Below are 25,940 nucleotides of genomic sequence, written 5' to 3'. Positions count from 1 at the left end.
GATAATATACTAAAATTTTAGTAAATTAGCAATGAAAACAGCAAAATAACAATGAAACTGAGGCAATTAAAACTCTTTACTAAAGTAATTGGTATGCAAAAGAAATCCATAAAAATCATCATCACACTTCTGATACAGTATTATCAAAAACAAAAAGGAAATGGTGGAAAGAGAATTCCATTCAAAATTAGCTATAAGATGCATAAAGCATCAACCCAAATTTTCCAAATTGATGCTATAAACACTCATAAAGCATATGGGTGTTAAGCTACTAAGACATACTCAGGTAAATGATTAGCTATCTCCCCAAGCTCAACATTTCACATCCTTGAGGGATATGTACAAACCAACAACTCCAACGCCTAAAATATACAATTTTATCACCTTTACCTCTCAGAATCCTTATCATTTTTTCAAGGTGTCACCTATTCTGTGAAACTCTACATCTAACCAACTTTTTAATCTTTTCCTGTTAAGTACAATTATCCCTTCCACATCCCAAGTTTCCCTATCATAGCTTTAATATATCATGGGTTGGCATAAGAAATTAAATGGGATTTTGGGATAGTTCTGTGAAAGCTGCAAAAGACACAAGAAGGCCAGCAGATGACACCAAAAAAGTTTGGAAACTCAGAAATGCACAAAATATATGCAGAGTATTACATAATACCAACCCAAGTTTTGCAATTTGATGCTACAAATACCAAATAAAAATAAAAGAAATCATTCAGACTTCTTCTCTTGTATGCAGGGAGGGCCAAAAATTTTGATGTGGATCCCAGATCACTGGGATGTCATGCCCCCAAACCCCCAAGATATGGAAGGGATGACTGTATTATCTATTTATACCTATTATTTGACCAGGTACTTTTAAGTTTTCCACTCCCATCCTGAATGGAACATAAGCCCCTTCAAGAAAGATAATGTTTTATTTTCATTTTGGAGCCCCACAACCTAACATTGCCTTGTATAAAGTAGGTGTTTAATAAATGTTGGATTCAATCTAGACAGGATAAATTTGCATTCTCAAATCTTGGTCTATACAATAAATTATTAGCTATTGTACAAAGAAAGCATTTCTGTTAGGTACTAGGAGTGGAGATAAGGAGTATATTCATAGTATAAAAGGGGAGAAAATAAAACGCATATATAAATTTACTACAATTCAAAAATTTTCTTTTTTTCTTTTTCTTTTTTTTTTTTTTGAGGCTGAGACCAAATTTGAACTCGGGTCCTCCTGAATTCAAGGCTGGTGCTCTATCCACTGCGCCACCTAGCTGCCCCCTACAATTCAAAAATTATAAAAGAAAATAAATTCTATACCTCTTTTTGGAACAATGAATGAAGGTTTCATGGATGAAGTAGTATTTAAACTGGTTTTTAAAATTTAGGATTTTAAAAAGCTGAGATGGAAAAGGGTGGACATATTAAGTGAAAAGAAAAGAGAATCCAGGCAGAAAGAATAGAATGAGTAAAAGCACAAAAGTAAAGTAGTGTTAAGATATACATAGATGGACACAGACAATCTAGTTTGGATATTACATTGATTAGATGAGGGAAGATAAGACTAGATATTGTATAAGGTCTGGCTACTAGAATGAGAAACATAACTTTTATTAAAAAACAGATAGACAACCATCATTAAATGGACTTTGAATAGCATTAAAGGACTTTGAATAGAAGAGTGGTGTGATCAGATCTGCTCAAATTAAAGGATGAATCTGGCAGAATTATGAAGAAGGAAATGGAGCTGAAAAACTGGAGATGAGAGGTAGGACATTAATAAATAATACCAGATGAATGGTAATCAGGGCCCATGTTAAAATTGTTGACAAGTGAAAATAGAAAGGAGAGAGACGTAAACAGATACTGGAGCAGTAGTGTAGTTGATGAGATTTAATAAGTAAATAGAAAGTAAAAGTGAAGAAAATAAAACTTAACATGAAATCTAAAATATGGATGATGTACTATCGATAAGTAGTAGTGACAAAAAAAAAAAAAAAGTAAGTTACAAAGAAAAGATCTTGATGAAAAGATTTTACCTTCAGTTTTAGACACGATCAGTTTAAAGAATCAATGGGACCTCTAGGGACCTTTTTTCCCCCATAGGCAAGAAAGATCAAGAAAGAGAAAGATCAGATCCAATCATTATGGAGAGCAATTTGGAACTATGCCCAAAAGGCTATAAAACTGTGCTTAACCTTTGATTCAGCCACTTCATTACTGGGTCTGTATCCCAAAGAAATCATAAAAAAGGGAAAAGAACCCACGTATGCAAAAATGTTTATAGAAGCCCTTTTTGTGGTGGCAAAGAATTGGAAACTGAATGGATGCCCATCAATTAGGGAATGGCTGAATAAATTATAGTATGTGAATATAATGAAATATTGTTATTTTCTAAGAAATAATGAGCAGGATGATTTCAGAAAAGCCTAGAAAAGTTAAATGAACTGATGCTGAGTGAAGTGAATAGAACCAAGTGAACACTGTGTACAGTAAACAAGAAGATTTATGTGAGGATCAACTCTGATATATTTTGGATCTTCTCAATGCAATTCCAACAGACTTGGGATGGAAAATGCCATCCATATCAGAGAGGGAACTATGAAGAATAAATTTCATCTGTTTTTTCTTCTCATGTTTAATTTTTTTTCCTTTTTGATCCAATTTTTCTTGCACAACATAAAGAATATGGAAATATGTTTAAAAGGAAAGATAAAAGAAAGGTCAGGAGTGGATATGCCAAATATATACTCAATATATAGTATGTCTATCAAAGTGACAGTTAAATCATAAATAAATATTATTATCCAGAAAGACTGTAAAGCAAGAAAAAAAGAGGACCAGGGATAAGGCATCTACTAACTCTTCAAAACCTTTGAAAAGAAATTCAATTTAAATCAAACATTTTAAGAAAACAAGAATATAGCATAGAAAAAAATCAAAGATTCCTTACCTTTACAAAGATTTTCGTATAGGCTCTCAATTGTCATAAGCAAATCTTTCTCCATAACTAAACCAAAAACAGCTAACCAGTGTTTTTTAAAACACTGTAATAAATCTGCAAGTGTCCAAGGAGGCTTGAAATACACCATCTGTAGTTTAAAAAAAAAAACCAACATATATTCAAAGTTAATATTCACTCCAAGTGCCACATCCTAAAAGAGGTCTTTTCTGGTTACCACCCTTATTCCCAAACATTAGCTAATAGTTTCCCTTCTACAGCTATCTTCAATCTATTCTATGTATCTAGCTATTTAGGCATTTGTCATTTCAGCCATTAAAATATATGCTCCTTAATTAAGGATAGGGATAGTCTTTGTTTTTTCTTTGCATCACCAATATCTAGCATAGTGCTGTGTACATAAAGTGCTTAATAATTGCTTACTGAATAATTATTAAACTTCAAAATTTTTAAAGTTTGTCATTATGAACAGTCTCTCCAACATCATGTTAGTTGTTAGTACTAATCTACATCTCATCTACTTAACTTAGTGAAAACTTTGAAAATTTCAAAATTATTGAAAAAACTAGTCTTTATATAGACCAAAGTTGTTGAATAACTGGCATTTACTATGCAAGGCAAATATGACAAATACATAGTAAACAGATGCTTTCCTTTAATAATTTATGTTTACAAATCATCAGTAAGCAAAAGCTTTCCCTATGTCTACTGTCTAATAACTGACTTACTGAAATCCATTTTTAGAAACCTTTTCTCTCACACTGGGTTTGCTACTTAAACTAACTAACCACCACAGTTGTGAAAATTAACAACAATGAATTTTTAAAATATCATCATACAACCTTACAATAATAGTAAAGTATTAAATATTTCTCATTATCACAAGGAATAAAAGTGGCAGAAAAGGGCTACTGAGAACTATAGTTTTTAAATCATAAGCATTAATAGAACTTTGTACTCTAACTGCAAAATCTATATCCAATGACCAAGGAATTATATTCTTTAGAAGAGTTAATATTGAAACTCTCATCATGAATGAAATGAGGGAAAAAAAAAAGGAATAATGCAGTTAAGTCTCAGGTTTATTTTGAAAAGACAAACAAAAGAATTGGTAAAGTTGGTTTCATCATGAACTCAAACAATAAGAAACATAATTTCAAGTGACACTTTGTCATCTAGTCTTTTAATTGTCTCAAGCATAAGCACCAAAGTCACAAAACACATGAAGCTTAGGTGCCAACATCTGGTACAATAAATAAAGTAGAAAAATAAGAATTTGACAAGATCTTCTAAATCCAGTCAACATATACTCATAAATACTTTGACTTATGTAAAGTTAGGCATAGTGAAGGATGGAATGTTGGAAAAATATGATTCAGGTTTAGGAAATGAAAGAAACCAAAGGCTTATTTAGAAGCCTTAGGGCTATATATCATTAATATTTTCCTTAAAAAGGAAAGCAAAAGGTAATAGACATGGCAAGCAATAAACTATCACTGAATTTTAACAGATAGAAAATGACAAGTTGATTTTGAGTCATATCAGAATCAACTGTGTATAATCATATTATCAACTAGATGGATTAAAGCTCAAAATTAACACCAAATCAGAAGATAAAAACCCTGCAACAAAAATAGCAGCCTTCAAAGTGGCCTATTGAAACAAATCACTGAAAAAGCTTAGTGCCTAGTGCTAGACTTAGAGTCAAAAGAACTGAGTGCAGATCCTGCCTCAAATACTTACTAGCTGTGTGACTCAAGGCAAATGATTTTATCTCTCTCAGTCTCTGTTTCTTTATCTGTAAAATGAGGATAATAAGAGCACCTATTTCACAGGGTTGTAATGATGTGATAATATCTTTAACCTATTATATAAAAGTTATTATTATATTGAAAAATTCCAAATGGAAAAAAATATAGCTATTGACCTTGAGTATAATTATTTCTTGCAAAAGTTCAACTGACATAAAGCAGCTATCGTGATGGGAAAACAAAAAAGATCTAGAGATTATCTTAGACAGAAAACATTCAAAATCCTTACCAAATAGAAAGGATATTGGTCAAGAATAATCACAGCTTAACAAAAAACAAGTACTTCAATGGCCATCTAATTCAACAAAATATATACCTTCAAAAATAATTTCATCTATAGCACTCCTGTAGTCATTTAGCCACTGCTTAAAAATTTCCAAAGAAAGAGAATGCAGAAGATATTTCAGAACACTTGTCTCCACACTAAGAACAGACCCCAAAAAGGATGTGATAAATCATGAGAAAGGAATGATAGGCTTCCATTCCAACCCTTCTGAAGAAACTAGTCATGGGTGCTGTCTCCAATACCACCACATCAGCCATTCCCTTCCTCTGGTTCCCCATTCAAACGCTTCATTTCTTCTGCTGTAAAACCTTTCATCTCTGGTCTTCTGAGTCATACTCTCAGGTACGTAATAACTGAATGGCTACTATACAAACATGCAAAGAAAGCATTATGAGAAAAAAATCCTACTTTTCCCAACATACTAACCACTGCCCCTAACAACCTCAAGGTTCTGGCAGGTATCCCTTTGCTATCCTCAAAGGCAGTTCTCAGACCCATGATAATAATTACAAAATAAAGAGTCTTATTCCTCTTCCTTCCCATCTACAAATTTCCTACCCCAAACCTCTAATTTTTTTTAGGTAGCTCAGAATGTTATAGGATAAATAGGAATCAAGCTGCTTTGCAGATTTTATTACATAATTTTTCCATAAAACCCACCCACCTTTTCCTTTCTCTATTTTTGTCAGGGGCAACACTATCTTTTTAGTCACACAAGTTCACTAAGGGTCATCTTTAACTCCTTATTTTTCCTCAACCCACATCTCCAATCAATTGCCAAAATCTTGTCATTTCTACCTCTATTTCTCACACAACCATCATCCTACTTTAGGCTAACATCATCTTTCACTTGAACTATTCAAACAACCTCCTACTTGGTCTATCTCAAGAGATCTCCTCCTATGTCAATTCATTGAAGTTGCCATAAAGTACAGGTGTAATCATATTGTTCTCCTACTTCAGTTATAAGCCCCAGTACCCACCCACCCCCCCGGGATCTCTACTCTAGGATCAAATACCATTTCATCTTTACCTCAAGCTTTTTACATTTCTATTCCTAATGTCTATAATGTAAATACTAATTAATATAATAACACTCTATATATAACTCATAAATGAGTAAATATATACATAATAAAGACAAGTGAGTAACAAAGTCTGGAAACCAATGGTTTACAATTTAGATTCAATTAGGTAACAATACATAGGAGAATGAAGATTATCAACAGTATTTTTTCTTTCTAAACATTAAAAAGAATGAGAAACCAAAATAAGCTAGAGAAAGCTTAGTCTGAGACTCAACTCTAAGAAGAATCAAAAGTTTCTTTTACAACATAACTCAAGGATAATAAAATACTAAAAGAATGCCACCTAGTACTATGTTCAAAAAGGTATATAAAAGAACATATGTAATTATCAACCTATATACCTACTTTTTTCAAGATGAACTTAATTATCAAAAGTAGCCTTGATAAAAATATAAGTAAACTTTTGCAAATTGCTTTCTGTAATTGATCACAATTCACAGACACATAATTGACAAAAAGGTACAAAAGACTTTAAAAATACACTTGTTTACAGATTCACTTTTAAAAAACCAAAGACCCACAAGAGATTTAACTTTAAAAATTGTCTGCCAACATAAAGTCTCTCATGCATTATTTTAGATTCAAAATTTTAATTCAATTTGATAAACATTTATTAAGCACTTATAGCACTGTATTAGGCACTAAGAATTAAAAAAAATATAAAATAGAATGTTCCTACCCTCAAGGAACTTATATGTCAATATAAGGACATATAAGCTAATACAAATATTCACAAAGTAATTTCAAGAGGAGAAAATCCTATCAACTTGGAAAGAGTAGAATTGATCTAAAAGCTGATCCCTGAATTAGCTTTGAAGGAAACTCAGTATTCTAAGGGAACTCTAAGGAACAAGTGCATTTTAGATGCTGATGGACCACATGCAAAAGAATTGAAAGGCACGAGTTAAAATGTTGAGCATGAGGAACAGTTAGCAAGGCAAGTTTGCCTACAGAGTACATAAAGAGGTCTAACATGAAAAAAAACTAAAAAGATAAGTGGGACCCATGTCATAGAGCATATTCTGTCCTACAAAGCATTTTATATTTTAACCTAGAGATAACAGAAAACTACTGAAGATTTTTAAAAAGAGGAGTGACCTTATCAATTCAAGTTTTAGAAATATCAATTTGGCAAATACATAGAAGATGTATTAGAAAGAGGAGAAATGAAGCATAAAGAAAAATTAGAAAGTTATTTTAATAGTCCAGGCAAAATATAATGAGGACTTTGTGACCAGCTATGTGAAGAGATAGAAGGGGGTACATGTGATGGATGCTATGAAAGCAGATAACTTGGTTACTAATTAGGTATCAGAAATAAGAGGGAAAAGCCAAGGTTGCCAACCTTGAAAGAACAGTGGTAGCCCCAGTGTAAATAAAGAACTTTAGAAGAGACAGTTTTGAAAGAAAATATAGTTCTATTCTGAGAATATTTAAGTGAATATGTATTGGACATCAAGGTGGGAAAGTGTTAATGATCCTGATTGTAGGACAAGGGTTCATTGAGAAAGATCAGGCATAGATACAGAGATTTGGGAGTCATCTTCATAAGAGATGGAATTGAACACTTGAGATGACCCAGTGAATGGAATGTAGAGAGAAAACTACTACTAGAGATTTTTCAAAAGAGGAAGGACTTAATTCAAGTTTTAGAAATATCAATTTGGTAATTACATAGAAGATGTATTGAAGGGAGAGCTGAAGCAGGAAGAAAAATTAGAAAGTTATTGTAACAGTACAGACAAAAAGGGATAGGTCTATATCAGAAAGAGACCAAAAAAAGAGAAAAGAACATATTGTACAAGAATATTTATAGCACTATAAATACCTTTAAACCCAACAGTGTCACTACAGGGTCTGTATCCCAAGGAAAACATAAAGGAGGGAAAAGGACCCACATGTACAAAAATTTTTGTAACAACTCCTTTTATGGTAACAAAAAATTAGAAAATGAGTAGAAGTCCATCAATTGGGGAATAGCTGAATAAATTGAGATATATTTAAATAATGGAATATTATTGTTCTATAAAAAATGATGAACAAGGTAATTTTAGAAAGGCCTGGAAAGATTTACACAAACTGATGAGCTAAACAGAATCAAGAAGACATTGTACACAATAACAACAAGAATATGTAATGATAAAACTATGAAAGATTTGGTTCTTGTCAATGGTTCAGTGATTCAAAACAATCCCAATAGACAGCCTTTGGACAGAAAATGCCATCTGCATCCAGAAAAAAAACAAAAAAAAACTATGGAGAATGACTGTAAATCAACACATGCTATGTTTCACTTCTTTTTTCTGTTTTCTTTTTTTCTCCCATGGTTTTTCCCTTTTGCTTTGATTTTTCTCTCCCAACATGATTCATAAAGCAATGTACAGTAAAAAAAGAAAGATAAATTTTTAATCACACTAAAATCAATTATCATATCACTTAAGTAATTTCTTCTGGATTACAAAACTCGTTCTTCAACTCTGACAAGAAATTTTCAGTCAATTATTGTTGAAATAATCACCTCCAGCCAGAGGTCTCCAAAAGCAATTTTCATTTCTGTTTCTAATATAGAAGATAGAGCTGTTCCAAGACATTTTTCAAGCTCAGAAATAACACTTTCAAGTAGAATGGCCATTCCAGATGATACAGTATTTCCCTTGCAGCTTTTCTCCTGGGGTTTTGTATCTGGAAAATAAAATTTGAGGGTTTTAAGATTCTATAATATATAAAAAACAAGTTGATATCATTTTTAAAATACTAAAATCATAATTCATCTCTTTTTCTAATAGCTTGTTATCTATAAACACCGAGAAAATATCAGAAATAATCAACCATTAGATATAGAAATAACAAGTACAATTAAGATGCTGTTACAAACAGGTTTCAGATTTTAATTTTTTTCTAACTAAAAAAATAATTGAATGGGGTACTCTAATCTAGATATATAAGATTTGTGCATTATCTAGACTACTAGCAACTGCTATGTCAAACTTGGTGAAAGCTATCTAATATTTTAGTAAAAGTACCAAAATTAATACATATGCTTGGGGACTAATATGAAAACTACTTCTAAGCAGTTTATTTAATGAATCTTCAGCTATGAAAAAAATTATTTTTTTATGATCTTAACCCACAGCAATGATTTGTTTAAAAAAAATCCACAAATCTGTTACGTGATTAGTCATTCTATTTACTCTCCATTCTTCGTATTCATTTAAAATTATTTTTCATCTTAACTTGATACCACTTAATTGATATATTTTTTTAAAACCTTAAATATAATTTCTCTTTGGTCAAACTCAAAAACATTTGAAGTTTACCTATAATAATTCTATAGATAAATTAAAATAGAATAAAAAAATTTATCTCCAACTTTATTAAACTGAAAATTTTCACCATCAAGGGCAAAAGAGCAGAATACACACACACACACACACACACACACACACACACACACACACACACACACACCCCATTTAATATATGTGATCATATTAAAGATTGGGAGATGGGCTGCTATGTACATAACGACCATATTACTCATGGTCTGGTTTGATGTTGAATTTCACCAAGTATTTTGATAGAAGGGGGAAAATTATTTTGTCAAAGAAAATTGGGAAAAATGTTACTATTACTATTAGTAGTAAACAATAATGGCTAGCACTTATAAATTGCTTAAATTCACAAAACTCTGTAAAATAAGTTACCTGATTTGATACAACAATGCTGAGTTAGGTGCTATTATTACTCCCATTTTATAGATGCAGAAATTTAGGCTGAGAGGCCAAGTGACATCTAGGGTCACAAAGCTGGTATAATGTATGAAGCAGAACAGGATCTCAAGTCGTCCTGACCTTAAGTCTAGGACTCCATTTACTATACAACCTCATGAATAGTAAATAAGCAATAGCATCCACCCTCCCTGCTTCTACATTATTCAGCATGAAAAACTGTACTATTAAGGATTCCTGCAAAAACCTCCACTTTGAGTGAGTACAATATTCAGAACAAATTGTTAAAACTGAAAGATTAAGAACACCCATAAATTAAAATTGTTTTTAATCTGTTTGTTCAATCATATCTAGTCTCAAAAGGTTATGAAAAGTAATTTTATATCACAATTGAACTTAACTACATAGCTCATATGCCTTTAAAAACAATCACCCCAGTTCAAACTTAATTCTTAAATTCAAAATTTCTTTTATACTATTAATTTAGCCTGCATGAGCCTTTCATGCTAATAATAGAGATTCTATATGAACCTCTATTTTGTTCAGTGAGATAAAGAATATTAATTACAAACGTCAAAGGCTACTGATGATTACTGTATACTGAGGTTACTTATTGAAATATAAATATAAGAACACACTAACCTGCTTTGATGTACTGATTAGAAACATGTGGTTGATTGTCCACAGTTACTGATTTGGGACTGAGATTCAGCAACTCTGCACTTAATTCCACTTTACTGAGTGATTTTATACCACTTATTATGCTTTTATTGCATAAATTTCTATCATCCCTGTGGGGAAAATTATATTTTTCCTTGTTACAACAAAATGCTACAAAAAGAACATAACAGTATAAAATAACATGAAAAAATAGAACTCAGAAACCAAATATTCTTAGATGAGATCTGTGATTCTTAAAAAAACAAACAAACAAGATATTTAAAGAATATCTGTCAATCATAAAATTGTGAATGTAAAAAAGAGGCATGATATGGTTCTGATTTCATATCTCTTCAACATTCAAATTACGAATATGTTTTTTCAATAAAGTTATAAGAAAGCAAGTCACCTAGACTTAGTATTTTTTTAAATGAACACTTAAAATACTAAGATAAACTGGGTAACTTTTAGAAGGCAAAGTCTTGAAGGTTTTTTTTAAAGACAAAAGATAATTTTTTTTAAAGAAACAGGAACACAAAGGTTAAAACATAAAAGATCATAAAGGTGGGAAATGGAAAATAAGAAAGGACAATGTGAGGAATGTATAAGTGAACTGTTTTCCAAAGAGAGAATGTATCTTAGGCATTTCTAACAGCATAATCAGAATTTCTGACATATCCACTATATTGGAAAACACCAACAAGTACAATAAATATAAGAGTTTTTATTTAAAGCCCAAAACATTTAAAAATAAGCCACTTATAAATTCATCCACTAAATTAAGTTTAGCTTTGTCTTGTACAATCAAGTCTCAAAATTACCACTGCCTTCACCTTAGGGCTTCAGCGAACATTACAAAATACAAAAGATAAAATTTTTAGATTTTTAGGTTACTATTATTTTCAGTAATTAATTCTAAATAGCTTACCAATTGAAACTATTTTGGATTTCAATGTGCACTAAAAGCAACTGCAGAATGACATCTGACTAGCCTTAAAATTAATAATTACATGTCCTATAGAAACTGATTACTAATTTTTCTTCATTTGCAAAATAAAAAATCAATTTTCTCCAAATTAGGAAAAATGATAATACTTTGCTCTGAAAAAGCTACTGCATATGAAAATCTCAAAAAGTTAAGCAATTTCTATGCATATTTCTTGATGAGAACTGCAATCTCTTAATATTTAAATGCCCACTTTAGGAATGAAACTGACTAAAAGCTACAACTTATAACTACTTCTTTGACCTCCAAAACTATACTATGTTTCTTCTTCAATTTGGACAAAGAAACCCAAATAAATATGTGTTGATAAGAATAAGTTAAAAAATAAAATAACATCTTACAGGTAATTTCATTTAAATAAAGAAAAAAAAAAAAGTCTAGTTCTATACTTAAGAGATAGTTTGAATTCCAGCATAGCTCAGATGCTTGTTGGCTATATTATCTCAAACTTTCACAGAAATGATGAAATATAAAATATCAGACTCAGTGGATTGTTTTAACTTTATAAACTTTAAAAAGATATATAAATGAAAATACAAGTTATTACTTGGAGACAGTTCCACCTATAAAAACTTGTTTTGTGATTGTTTACTAAAGATCATTCATGAAAACAGCAAAATTAAAGCAACTAAAATACAATTATAATATATTCAACAAGAATTATTGTACTCAAATTATCTTAGTAGAATGTGCTTATTATAGAAGAGTCTGCAATTTACATATAAAAGTTTGATTGTAATTCAAGTATAACTGAATACATTTTCTTTATAAAATATTAAGACCCCTAGGCAGCTAGCTAGCTAGCTGATGCCATGAACAGAGCACCAGCCCTGAAATCAGGAGGACATGAGTTCAAATTCAGCCTCAGACACATAAAACTTGCTGTGTCATCCTGGATAAATCACTTAATCCCAATTGTCTCACTAAAAAAAAAAAAGAAAAAAAAAAAGTTAAGATCCTAAGATAATTCACAAGTGCAAAAATATAGGGATTTTTCTTACTTCTGAGCTATCTCTAATCATCCCCATTTTTTCTTCCTCCTACCAAGTCCTGGGGATTGGCCAGATATTATCCTTTGTCTACAATCCACTGCTTTCTTTCAGGTGTATTTCACTTCTCCTAAGCCCACCAATGTACATAATAATTATTATGTTGTTATTGTAATCTTCTCAAAGACCAACCCAACCTGCATGAGAAAGTAAGGAAAAAGAAGGAGTGACACAATGGAGATGCCAGGCAAGATGCCAGGTTTGGGGGATACTTCTGAGTGGGGCAGTACCCCAGGCATTGTGATGAAATTTCTACTACAAATCTAAGCTTACTCAAAACCATAGTGATGATGAGATAACAATAAGAGGAGAAAAGTAAGTGATCCTTTTTTGTGTTCTAGAAACACAAGAAGATGATCATTTTGTGCTGGTAACTCTATTAGAAAAAAATTGAAAACAGCTTTTTAAAGAAGTATTCTCAGACAAAGCCGCATAATACAGTAATATTAAATTAGGTCAATCATTTTTCAATAAAACAATTGTGTTCCTAAGCCTAAATTAGAGAAAATAAGAATGAAATTGAGATACTACAAAAGGTAAAGCTAAGGACCAGAAATCACTGAAAATCCTCACTTAAGAATTTTAAAAATTACATCTAGTGCCAAATGGGTGGCTGAAGTAGAACCAAAATCTCAACTTACTTTGAAAAAGAGCTGGGCAAACTTACACTAGAATTCCAAAAAAGGCCTTTTTTGAGGTTGACAGCATAAACCTAATTAGCAGACTAACAATACCAAAATAGTATAATTCAAAAGGGATAGCATCTCCTCTAATGATCACAAGTGCATTGTCTTGCACCATCTGACAGTAAAACAAAGCACCAATAATCAATGGCAGTCAGATTCCGTTAACAAGAACCACAAAAGAAAAATTAGGACTACTAAGCAACACTGTGATAATCTTGACAGCTTACTATACACAGTAACATGGAAAGAGTGATTTGACATTCCAATTGATAAATGATCAAAAGATATGAAAGACAATTTTAGATGAAGAAACTATAGCCATTTCTAGTCATATGAAAAAAAATTCTCTTGATTAGAGAAATGCAAATTAAGACAACTCTAAGGTACTACATCTCTCAGATGGGCTAAAATGACAAGAAAAGATAATGATCAATGTTGGAAGGGATGAGGGAAAACTGGGACACTAATACATTGCTGGTAGAGTTGTGAACTAATCCAACCATTCAGAAAAGCAATCTGGAAACAATGCCCAAAGGGCTATTTAACTGTGTGTTCCCTTTGACCCAGCAGTGCTGTTACTAGACCTGTATCCCAAGGAAATCATTCAGGAGGGAAAAAGATCCACATGTGCAAAAATATTTGTAGTAGTTCTTTTTGTAGTAGCAAAGAATTGGAAAATGAGTGGATGTCCATCAATTGGAGAATGGCTGTACAAGCTGTGGTACAGGAAGGTAATGAAATATTATTGTTCTATAAAAAGTGATCAGCAAGATGATTTCAGGGAGGCCTGGAGAAACTTACATGAACTGATGCTAAGTGAAATGAGCAGAACCAAGAGACTACTATACATATAAGATTATTTGATGATCAACTGTGATGAAGTTGGATCTTCTTAACAAAGTCCAATAGATTTGGGATGAAAAATGCCATCTACATCCATAGAGAACTATGAAGATTGAATGTAGATTAAAGCATAGTATTTTCATTGCTTTATTTGTTTTTTTTCTCTCAATTTTTTTCCTTTTGGTCTGATTTTTCTTGCACAATATGACAAAAGTGGAAATATGTTTATTGTCTTGAACAGAAGGAGAGGTAAGGATGGGAGGGAGAAAATTTTTGGAACACAAAGTCTTACAAAAACAAATGTTGAAAATTATCTTTACACATATTTGGAAAATACACTACTGAAGAAATGCCTTGAAAGACCTATGGAAGATCTACAAAAGATAAATGGAAGACTGACTGATGTTTATTTGGGCTTGATAATGTACAGTAGAAAACTTAAAATTCTATTATCAACTATTTAAAGACAACAGAAAATTTTTGCAGAGAGTAATATAACAACCAAAAGCATATCAAAAATTCTAGATCCCTTAAATGAGCATCTGAATGCAAAAATTATAAAATTGTGCGAGAGTAAGCCAAAGCCTAAGGAGTCTCACAAAGAATGTAAATTACCTTGAGTAAATGTAAGCAGCAAATGAAACTCCAACTATCCTATGAGAAAACTTGCATGTAATCCCTGGGCGAGTCTATCACTGTGGTTTTTTTGTTCTGTTTTTATAATACCTGACCTTGGTTAGGATTGGTATGACAATCCACAATGTTATTACTCTATCTTATTATAATGCCCAAGACAACTGGCCTCTTATGAGTAAACTTCCTCAAATAACACAATGAACCTAATGAACCCTAATAAATCTTATTAATAATAACCAAGCTGGTATGAGACTCTTTTTCTTTGATATTCTCAGTATTCTCTGAAAGGGTATGCTACACTAAAACTGGCATAATTAGGGCAGGACAGTCTGCCCTCTTACAAAAGTTAATGCCAGAAAAGAAATCAAAAGAACAACAAAAACACACACAAACACACACACACACACACACACACACACACACACACACACACACACACACACACCAACATCAAAAATTTTAGCCAAGAAGCTAAAAATTAGAGCAAAGGTAGAATCCCTAAAGAAGAGGACATAGTAAATTACTATGATTTTTTAAAGTTTTTTGAGTATATACCTCTATCAGTAAAAACCATTTGGGCAAATAATCCTTGTTTTCCTTCATGCTTTAAATCCAGCAATACTTTCTATATAAAAGCATTCCTGAATCTGTCTAGTTGCCAGTGTCTTCCTCTAAAATAATCTGGTCTCTAGTTTGTATGTATTGCATTAACAATTATATATGCATACAATGTCATTTCTCAAAAGCATAGATTCTCTTATCGTTATCTGTGGATACCCAGTGCCTATGTATAATGACAAGCACATTTTAATTACTTAATAAATGTTTATTGATTTATAATCATTCTCCACTAGCCTTTGCACTAATCTGCTTCTGTCACCTCTGCCTCCAGATCTCCTCATTGTCTTCTTTAGCCTTCATCTGTCCCCACTGTCTTTTGCTTAATCTATATCTTTGTGTAAAGACAAGCTACTCAAATAACCAATAACATATATAATGCCTTTGATGATTACTTAATGTAGGTCAAAGAAAGGTTTCAAGCTTGAACCCAGAGCTCACATTGCACAAGCAAATAAAGGGAGTACCTACAAACATCCTGGTGTCTTCCACAAAAGAAACAAAGTTAAAAAAAAAAAAATCAAGAAGGAAAAAGACTGGCTATTTTAATAAACTTAATGGCATTCTGATATTAAAGCTGAATAAGACAAAACAAGTTAAAAGCATATAACATGCATACCACAATAGTATAAATGTGTGGTTTCAGAACTATAAAGTGATGTATGGCACATTTGAAAAGTAATCGATGAATAGCTAGGCACTAGCCTGGGAGTCAGGAGGGACCCGAGTTGAAATCTGACCTCAAAATACTTCCTGGCTGTGTGACCCCAGGCAAGTCACTTAACCCTAAATGCCTTGTCCAAAAAAAATTTTTTTTAAGTAATCTAACAACAATCCACATAATGTAAATGAAACACAGGTCCATCAGCATTTAGCAACTATAAAAACAGCAACCTTCTGACAGCAAAAAGGAAGAAACATTCTTAGAATATACTTCACTAAGTAGTATCAAAAGCTAATAATAGTTACAGACCAATGAATTTTTTGAAAGCAAACAAAGGTAATCTCTACATGGGACCTATGAAATTAAGACCCAAATATTAATGCCATCCACATGAACTCAGTCAACAATAGGTCAAAGAAGTGTCAAACAATGCCCAAGTCATAAACATTTATTTGTAGTGACAAAGAGTTTAACAACAGCACTACAGACCCAAGGCACTGTCCCCCAAAACTATAGGAGTTACCATTAAAAAGCATTAACTTAGTTAATAATGCCAATTATGCAAGGAAATGTTAGAAAGAATGTAACACATTATTGCAGACTAAAATGTAGCACCCTACTGAATAACCAGACATCAACATGGTGGAGACCTCACCAGTCCTGATGTCAGAAGGACTGGAGTTCAAAATCCAGCCCCAGACACTTAACAATTACTAGTTGCATGACCCTGGGCAAGTCACTCCAACTCCAACAGCCTTGTCAAATCAAACAATAAAAAGACATGACATGGTAGCTAGAATAATATGTCAAAAATCTATAATACTGCATGGGCTGAAAGATAACAAAATCTTAATATTACAAATACAGACCTGGAAATATCTTAGTAAATTCAACAACAACCTACTGAAACCTAGCACTATCACAGACTGAACTATCTTTTACCTGTTAACTCATAAGATATTTTAAATAAATGTTAACACCCCCAAAATACTCAATCTTCCAGCTCATGAACAAAAACAATTTCAAAGTAGAGAACCTGCTCAATGAGGACTAAGAGTTTAGATATAGAAATTAAGAAATTATCTCACCCTCCCCCACATTTTTAATTTCATTCAATTACTGCAGTTTTATACCAAAAAAGGTGAATTGTTCAGGGAACTCACGTGCACAATATAACAACAGCACAAGGAAATAAATTCTGATACTGAAGACAACATTTCAGGACTCTGTCATCATTGTTTTCATCACTCAATCCATCTGCAAATTGAGCAAAAGTAAAAGTCAGCAGAGTATATAGTTAGACTGTATGCATAAATAATTCACACATAGAAAAATACATTTAATAGAGATCAGAGAACTATTAAAATGGCTATTGTAATATTTCTATTAGTAATTAGTTCTTGGAGAATAAGCCATTTTGGTATGAAACTGATAAGTGATAGGAAGCCTCCCAAGTGAGAGGAGAGTAAGAATGATAGTGGTTATTGGGGCGATTTATTTCATAAGTTTGAAAGTGATTTAATTTTAGTAATGGATTAAGTAAGTTAGGATTCCTAACTCCTCGTCTGCTTAGTACAGCTTAATAGGACAGCTAGGGAGATATGAATATTTATATTTAGGGATGGTGAGATCTTGATGCGGAAACAATTTTTTGGATGAAAAGTCATTAAATGAAAAGAGGAGAAAATGAAAGAAATAAAGGATACTAAAGTTTTTGCACATTATCTATTTAACATGTATCTTAGGGGCAGCTAGGTAGCACAGTGGATAGAGCACTAGCTCTGAAGTCAGGAGGATCTGAGTTCAAATTTGACCTCAGACACTTAACACTTCTTGGTTATATGACCCTGGGCAAGTCACTTAACACCAATCATTTCAGGAAAAAAACAAACAAACCAACCAACCAAAAAAAAAAAAAAAAATGCACCTTAGGACATTATAATTCATGACAGAGAAAACACAAAATGTCAGATCTGGAAGAGATCTTAGAGAATATCTCAATCAACTCTATTTTACAGTTGAGGAAAATGAATTATAGCAAGGCAAAGTGAGCTGCCCTCTGTCCAATAGATATTAAGTGAGAAAGAAGAATCTAATCTATATTTCCTGACTTTCTAATCTGTACTTTACCATGTTGCTGTGCACTTTTCACAATTTTCATCATTATTAGTCAACATGTTGTGCCACAGTTCTCAGTTTCTCTAATTATCCTGACCTGACTCAAGTTTCTCTACTTCTCAGTCCTGCAAAACCTCCCCTTCCTCTTTAACAGAATATTTGATAAGGATAAAAGATCTTATGTTTTAGAGTCTCAGAATGTCTCTCCCCATCCCAAACTACCAGAATATCAGATACCATCTTATCAAGATGCCTCTCCCTATGCTGGGATTTCTCCCCCTGATTATGTTATCTCATCTCCAAAGGCTCACCCCACCCTGTCAGAGTCCCGTTCCCTCTCTCAGCACCCTGACTCCGCCTCAGTCTACCTCCAGAGTCTGAGCAATGTGTGTATATAGGTCATTGTTTGCTGGATCATTGGAGATGATAGTCTCATTCAGCCCTGGGACCAAACCATGGATCCATCTGATCCCACTAAATCTCTCCATTTAATAAATTATTAAATATTCTCTAATCTCTATCTTGCTCAGTTTCTCCACCATTACAAACATAGAAATAAAGTCTTAAAATTCACAAAGCCTCATTGATTCACAAACAATGAGAAAACTCTCATGAAATAAAGACTGTGCAAGCCTGGCTTCAAGTATAACTTGGTGAAAATAACCCTCAAAAGATTTCTTCAATCCAAATGCTAACTATTATACTTATTGGCTATCTGATGTTAAGCAAATCAATAAACAGCTTAGGGGTTTAGATTCATTATCTGCAAAAAGGGAGGAAGGAGAGAGCCTAGGCATTGTGTAAAAAATTTGAAAAAGGGTTGATTTCAATTCAAGAGGATAAAAAACTGTTCAACTCAGAGCTGTCCAAAATGGAATAGACTGGCACAAGGAAGAATGGGTCTTATTACTACATAATCTTCAACAAAAGGCTGGATTGATTTCCCCTCAGGTAGAGCTACTAACTTTTGTGATCCTTTCCAATCCCAACATTTTAGCATCCTGTAACAACTGCTCTTGGTCTTAGTCCCAACAAATAATTTTACTTTAAATCTGCCAGATCCTAAAATGAGATTTTACTAATATGAAGCTCAGCTAAACAGTAAGAAAAAACAAAACATGTATCTTATTCTATAATTTAAAATGGAGCTAAGACTATTTTTAGAGCAAAGGTTCTTAATCTTTCATTGCTTAGTGAAGTCCTCTGGCAGTCTGATAAACCTATGCAACTGTTCTTAGAATGATATTTTTAAACAAGTGAAGAAAATGCTAAATTTCAATTTGAGGTGAGTGAAAATAAAGATACAATTTTTTTTCCCTAACCAAGTTTAGGAATTTCTAAAATCTACCTATGCACCTTTGTGTGGGTCTGAGAAGTCCAATACTTCTTAAGTTTAAGGAGGAAGTTTAGAAAGGATGGCTGACCATCATTATCACTGTCAGTAAAAGGCACTGTATGCTGAACTGTGTATGAATTAAGCCAGATTTGAACCCTAAAGCAATGTTCCAGACATAACACCCATTCAGATGAACAAAACTATGAGGCACTGAAAATCTTGAAAAATATCTATTACAAATAAGAAATTTGAGCAATTATCGTGGCTACCAAATATTTATACATCAAAAAAATCTATTATTTCATCACTGTCAGTATTCCCTCCCTCCATACAGATTATAACCCTTCTAACATTTTTAAGAGTTACCATAGCCAACAAAAATTCATTATTCAATGGTCACCCTTCTACTACAGGATATCTGTTGCCAGATACATTTCCTGTTAGAGCTTATGCCTTAGTGCGGACTTTAAGAACCCAGCATAAACTAAACATTGTGACAAGTTATCAAAATATTATTGTAATGGAAGAAAATTAAATGACATCACAACAAAAAAATTACTCAGATGGAAGTGAAATGTAGTTTTCAAAAGCGATACCCCCAAATTAGAAGCTAATTTAATTAAAACTAATGCTAAGAATAGAAGAGAAACAAACTGGGAAAACATTTTTATAGTCAAAGGTTCTGATAAAGGGCTTATTTCCAAAATATATTGAGAATTGACTAATTTATAAGAAATCAAGCCATTCTCCAATTGATAAATGGTCAAAGGATATGAACAATTTTCAGATGAAGAAATTGAAACTATTCTAGGCATATGAAAAGATGCTCCAAGTCATTCTTAATCAGAGAAATGCAAATTAAGACAACTCTGAAATACCACTACACACCTGTCAGATTGACTAGAATGACAGGGAAAGATAATGCAGAATGCTGAAGGGAATATGGGAAAACAGGGACACTGATACACTGTTGGTGGAATTGTGAATACATTCAGTCATTCTGGAGAACAATTTGGAACTATCCTCAAAAAAGTTATCAAACTGTGCATACCCTTTGATCCAGCAGCATTGCTATTGGGCTTATATCCCAAAGAGATTTTAAAGAAGGGAAAGGGACCTGCAGGTACAAAAATGTTTGTGGTAGCTCTTTATGTAGTGGCCAGAAACTGGAAACTGGGGGGATGCCCATCAATTGAAGAATGGCTAAATAAATTGTGGTATATATTCTATGGAAAATTATTGTTTTGTAAGAAATGACCAGCAGGATGATTTCACAAAGGCCTGGAGAGACTTATATGAACTGATGCTGAATGAAATGAGCAGGACCAGGAGATCATTATATACTTCAACAACAATACTATATGACGATCAATTCTAATGGTTGTGGCCATCTTCAACAATGAGATGAACCAAATCAGTTCCAATAGAGCAGTAATGAATTGAACCAGCTACACACAGCAAAAGAACTCTTGGAAATGAGTGTGAATCACTACATAGAATTCCCAATGCCTGTATTTTTTCCCACCTGCATTTTTTATTTCCTTCACAGGCTAATTGTACACTATTTCAAAGTCCAATTCTTTTTATACAGCAAAATAACTATATGGACATGTATACATATATTGTATTTAACTTATACTTTATCATATTTAATATGTGTTGGTCAACCTGTGATCTGAGGTAGGGGGTAGGAGAAAGGAGGGGAAAAGTTGGAGCAAAAGGTTTTGCAACTTTCAATGCTGAAAAATTACCCATGCATATATATCTTGTAAATAAAAAGCTATAATTAAAAAAAAGAAAAAGAAAATTTAAAAAATTAAAAAACAAAAAGATTTTGAAAACCTTTACTAGGATTCCTAAGACTATGTATCAAAATAGTATACATAAAAGAGCCAGGAATAATGAACTAGTGAAACTAAAAATCATTTTTAAAAATATCAGGTTTTTTCTTGTGCAACAAGAGAACTGTATAAATATGTACACATATATTGTATTTAACATATTCTTTAACATGTTTAATATGTATGAGACTGCCTGCCATCTAGGGGAGGGGGTGGAAGGAAGGAAGGGAAAAGTTGGAACAGAAGTGATTGTAAGGGACAATGTTGAAAAATTACCCATGCATGTGTTCTGTCAATAAAAAAACTTTAAAAAAAAAAAAAAAATATATATATATATATATATATATATATATATATATATAAAATATACATCCTAAGACAAAATAAATCACATCTATTTCTAGAGTTTCAGAATAATCCTTTCTATATCAATTAATGACAATGATAAATTTTTATTTAATCTGCATGACAGAGCTTATGTGACAAGTTGTACAGAACATTTAAGTTTGTTATTGATTTAAATAAAATAGAGACAGAATGATAGAATAAAAGGTTCTCAGACTCAGTAGACTTGACTTAGTACATTTACTATCTAGAGGCAAATTGTTAACCTCTCTATGACACAATTTTCACATCTGTAAAATGGAGATAAGTGTGTACGAGCTATTTCAAAGAGACTGTCTGAAAACAAGTGCTTTTAAAATCTTAAAGTACTCTACCAATAAACATCATTGTTCATTATGTTCCCAAAGTGTTAAGAAAAGTATACTGTTAAGTAAATAATTCATTATACCTTAAGGATTTCTGAGACACTGTTATTTACAATCATTAAATGGGTTGGTTGCTATCCTTTTCTCTCAAAGTGGACCAAAATAACATCTCCATGGTAGAGCCAAGTTAGTGTGTCTGACTGTGGCTGATCAGACCAAAATGATCTCGGAATGCTTTGCCACAGGTTGGATACAAATAATCCATATGAACTATTGAGGTGAATTCTCTAACTCTGCACATCTCTCATTTCTTCTGAGCTCATTCAATCTTGCTTTACTCATAGAGCACAGCACTTTCTTTGATGAGGGTATATCATGTTGGGCAGTCCTGTGCCAGTGTCTCCCGTGTCATACAATCAAACCATACAGATGACTGATTTCCTTAAAAAACCCAATTTAATGTCATTTCAGGTTCATCCTACACTTATCCGTCCATTAAAATTCTATTTATTGGTAATAAATATACTTTGTGGTTTTCTTTGACGAACTTAAGGAAGTTTTCCTCCAAATGAATAGTAACACTTCTTCCTGAGCATAAATAAGACTAAGAGAACAATTATCACTAATGAAATTCTTTTCTAAGTTAAAGTGAGAATATATGGTAAACTGTATTACAATAGACTCTCATAAACTATCACATTTTGAAAAACAGTTAAAAAAAAACATCAATTAAAGATATTGAGCTATGAAGAAAAGAGTCTTATAAAGAATTAAACAAAATACCGGAAAAACATGTATTTTGATTTGGTATAGACATCAATATATAGGTGTTTTATGTGTCTTTTACAGCTTGCCTCGAAATCCTAATTTAGATAATTAAAAGAGAAAAAAATGTGGAAAATTTCTACTATACAATACTTCCTTATCACAGAGACTCAAACACATATATACTAATAACTATGGTTAGTAAAAATCAGGATGAATGAGTTAATGAATGAATGAATGAATGAATGAATGAATGAAAAAGCGTTTGTTAAGAACTTGTTATATGGTAAGCTCTTGGGAGTACAAAAAGAAAAGTTGAAATGGGTTCCTGCTTTCAACAAGCTCACAGGATGAGGGAAACACTTAAAAGAAAGAAAAGATAAAGAAAATACAGAATAGCCTCATCACCCAACACCAGTATTATGTAACAATTTTTTTAAAGAAATAAAAAATGATAGCTATAAAGCACAAAAAAACTTACTAAATTTCGATTTTACTTTCCGTAGTAATAATAAAGCTTTGAGGAAAAAAATTTTAAATGTATTTTTTGCTGAATTTTTATGTTTTGAATATAATCAATTTTTTATCCTTTTAATGGAAAATTAAGTTTTTAAACCATTCCCCTTTATACCCATTTTTAAATTGAACAGAAAATGCAGCACTCCCCAACACCTATTCAATTCCCCATGAGATACTTACAAAGTTTTTGAGAAGCAAGTTGAATAGATTGACCCCACAGCTTTCCATCTTGACTTTTGAGACTATCATTGATAAAATGAACCGCAGGTATAGCTTTGTGCTGTGCATGCCGTAGTAATTTCCCTGCTTTCATACGATCTAGTTCTTGCACAACCACCCACGGAATTATCAATACAAGTCTATCGAAGCCTGAAAAATTCAAATCTTATCAAATCAAGAAATATACAAGTTGACATCAGTACTAAGCATGCTGGCTTTACAGAGAAATATAAGACACTTCCTTAAAATCAAGAAGCTTACAATTTAGTTGAGCTTAACTAGCCACACAGCAAATTATAAGTACCAAATAGGTTTCAAAGGAATTCAGGAAAGAGAATGAATTATACCCAAAGGGCTATAAAACTATATCCAGCAATATTACAAAGATATATATATATATATATATATATAAAATTTCTCATCAGTCAGCTCTTTTTGTGTTGGCAAAGAACTGATAATTGAAGGGAAGGCCATCAACTAAGGAATGTCTGAACAAGTTGTGATATATGATTATGATGGAAAACTATTGTACTGTAAGAAATGAGTAGGATGGTTTCAGAAAACCTGCAAAGTTTTATATGAACTGATGCATACTGCAGTGAGGTGAATCAAAACACTGTTCACAGGAACAGCAATATTTTAATAATGATCAATTGGGAAAGACTTAGCAACTGTGAACAATACAATTTATTCAAGACAACTTCAAAGGGCTCATAAGTTAAAAATGCTATCCACTTCCAGAGAGCAAACTGATGAACTCGGGATACAGATCTTTGTTTCAGTTTTTTAGTTTAGATAGGTTTTTGGTAATATAGCTAATATAAAATATATTTTGTATGACTTCCCAAGTATAAATGATATATTGCTTGCCTTCTCAGTGGACAAAGGAGATTAAAGGAAGAAGAGAATCTGGAACTCAAAATTTCTTAAAATGAATGTTAAAAATAGATTCTTTTTTTTTAAAAGTTATGAGTAAGATTTTATATTGCTATGTCAACTTCTGAAGATCCCATTTTATTATGAAAAGTAAGTTTAGGACTCAATAGCCAAAATTACTTTGGCAAGCATCAGAAAACATTTGTCTTTCTCTGGGAAGGAAAATTTCAAGTTCATACTATAATTAAAGGGAAATAGTGTAAGAAGAATTGGGAATGAGGTTTCAGATGACCTTGGTTTGCGTCTTGGCTCTGATGCTCCCTAATCGGGTAATTTATAGGGAAATCACAGTTAAGACTTTCCGGGTTCCAGTTTTCTTGTCCTATAAAAAGGGAATTAACCACTTGTACTCCATATCTCAAAGTGTTAAGTACAACACAAATACAAATTTTGATTCTATGTTTTCTAGTGATGTCAGATAATGTCTAGTAAGAATCAAAAAATATCTTTATGGATAAATACCTGGGACATCCATTGTCTTCAAAATTCCAAGAAACTTAAGATGATTCATCAGAATATTTGTGTCAATAACAATTAAAAGTTTTTTATCTGAAGCAGTATTCTCTGAATGGAATAAAAAGGTACACCAATATTTTAAAATTATGTTATTCTTAATACTAATTTATAAGATTCTGCTTGTTGAACTTAACTTAAAAATGCAATTTTCCAGAAATAAGTTGTCTTCTAACCTTAAGACATTGATTTCATTGAAATCAATGCCCAATTACCCATCATTTATTATTTTAATATTACACACAACAATTTTCAAATCCAAAACTCAAGCTATCCCTACTCCTCACCTATACCTCTGATTATATTCCCTCCTGACTGATCTAAGGCAAGATTTACTTTACTAATCATTCCCCCTTCTCTCATGCATATAAAGCTCTCCTTCACCAATGGCTCTTTTGAACATACTTAAGAAAATTTCTCAATTCCTTCCAATATGAAAAAAGTCACCCTTTGACTTTTCTATATTATCCAGTTATCATTCTTCTACTCCTGCCTCCCCATCAGTGCCAAATTTCTGGAGGGGAAAAAAGTCTACATTCAATGCTTTCACATCTTCATCACCCCTTCCCCTTTGCAGTAAGACCTTTGTGTGGCTAAAGTTGAATTTAAGTTCCTCAAAGTGAGGAACTGATTTTCATTTTCCTTTCTATAACTGTGGGCCAGTGCCTTGCAGATTTGCTGCTCTGTTAAAAGATGTCAAGTGACATCCTAGAGATCAAATCCAATAGCCATTTCCTAGTCCATATTCTCTCTGCATCTTCCTTTGATAACCCCATTCTTTATTAGTTCTTAATTCTTCATTAGTATTAGATAAAGTTCCCTCTCCCCTAGTTCTCCTATTTTTATAAACATTCTTTTTAGGTTTCCCTCACAAGTTCCTCATTCTCTTTTGTACTTTTTAATAAACATTCCTTAGGATCTTGTCTTTAACCCTCTTATTACC

General features: G+C 32.4%; 2 protein-coding genes across 5 annotated transcripts in view; one reads left to right on the top strand and one right to left on the bottom strand.

Moving 5' to 3' along the window:
• SWT1 (SWT1 RNA endoribonuclease homolog) overlaps positions 1-25,940 on the bottom strand; it is a 129,642-nt gene that overhangs the window by 75,570 nt on the left and 28,132 nt on the right. For all 4 annotated transcript variants that reach the window (XM_074308583.1, XM_074308584.1, XM_074308586.1 and 1 more), the window contains exons 8-13: positions 24,947-25,048; positions 23,510-23,698; positions 17,204-17,297; positions 10,521-10,669; positions 8,669-8,832; positions 2,957-3,095 (exon numbers count right to left, since the gene is read on the bottom strand). In XM_074308583.1, coding sequence (XP_074164684.1) covers positions 2,957-3,095; positions 8,669-8,832; positions 10,521-10,669; positions 17,204-17,297; positions 23,510-23,698; positions 24,947-25,048 — 837 coding nt within the window. The remainder of the gene's footprint in view (positions 1-2,956; positions 3,096-8,668; positions 8,833-10,520; positions 10,670-17,203; positions 17,298-23,509; positions 23,699-24,946; positions 25,049-25,940) is intronic.
• TRMT1L (tRNA methyltransferase 1L) overlaps positions 8,536-25,940 on the top strand; it is a 90,753-nt gene continuing 73,348 nt past the window's right edge. The window contains exon 1 of the mRNA XM_074308587.1: positions 8,536-8,590. The gene's annotated coding sequence lies outside the window, so the exon portion shown is untranslated. The remainder of the gene's footprint in view (positions 8,591-25,940) is intronic.

Source organism: Sminthopsis crassicaudata, chromosome 4, assembly GCF_048593235.1.
Source record: "Sminthopsis crassicaudata isolate SCR6 chromosome 4, ASM4859323v1, whole genome shotgun sequence".
Taxonomy (NCBI): Eukaryota; Metazoa; Chordata; class Mammalia; order Dasyuromorphia; family Dasyuridae; genus Sminthopsis; species Sminthopsis crassicaudata.
The sequence above is the reverse complement of the archived record's forward strand: the minus strand, read 5'-3'. Positions and strand labels throughout refer to the sequence as shown.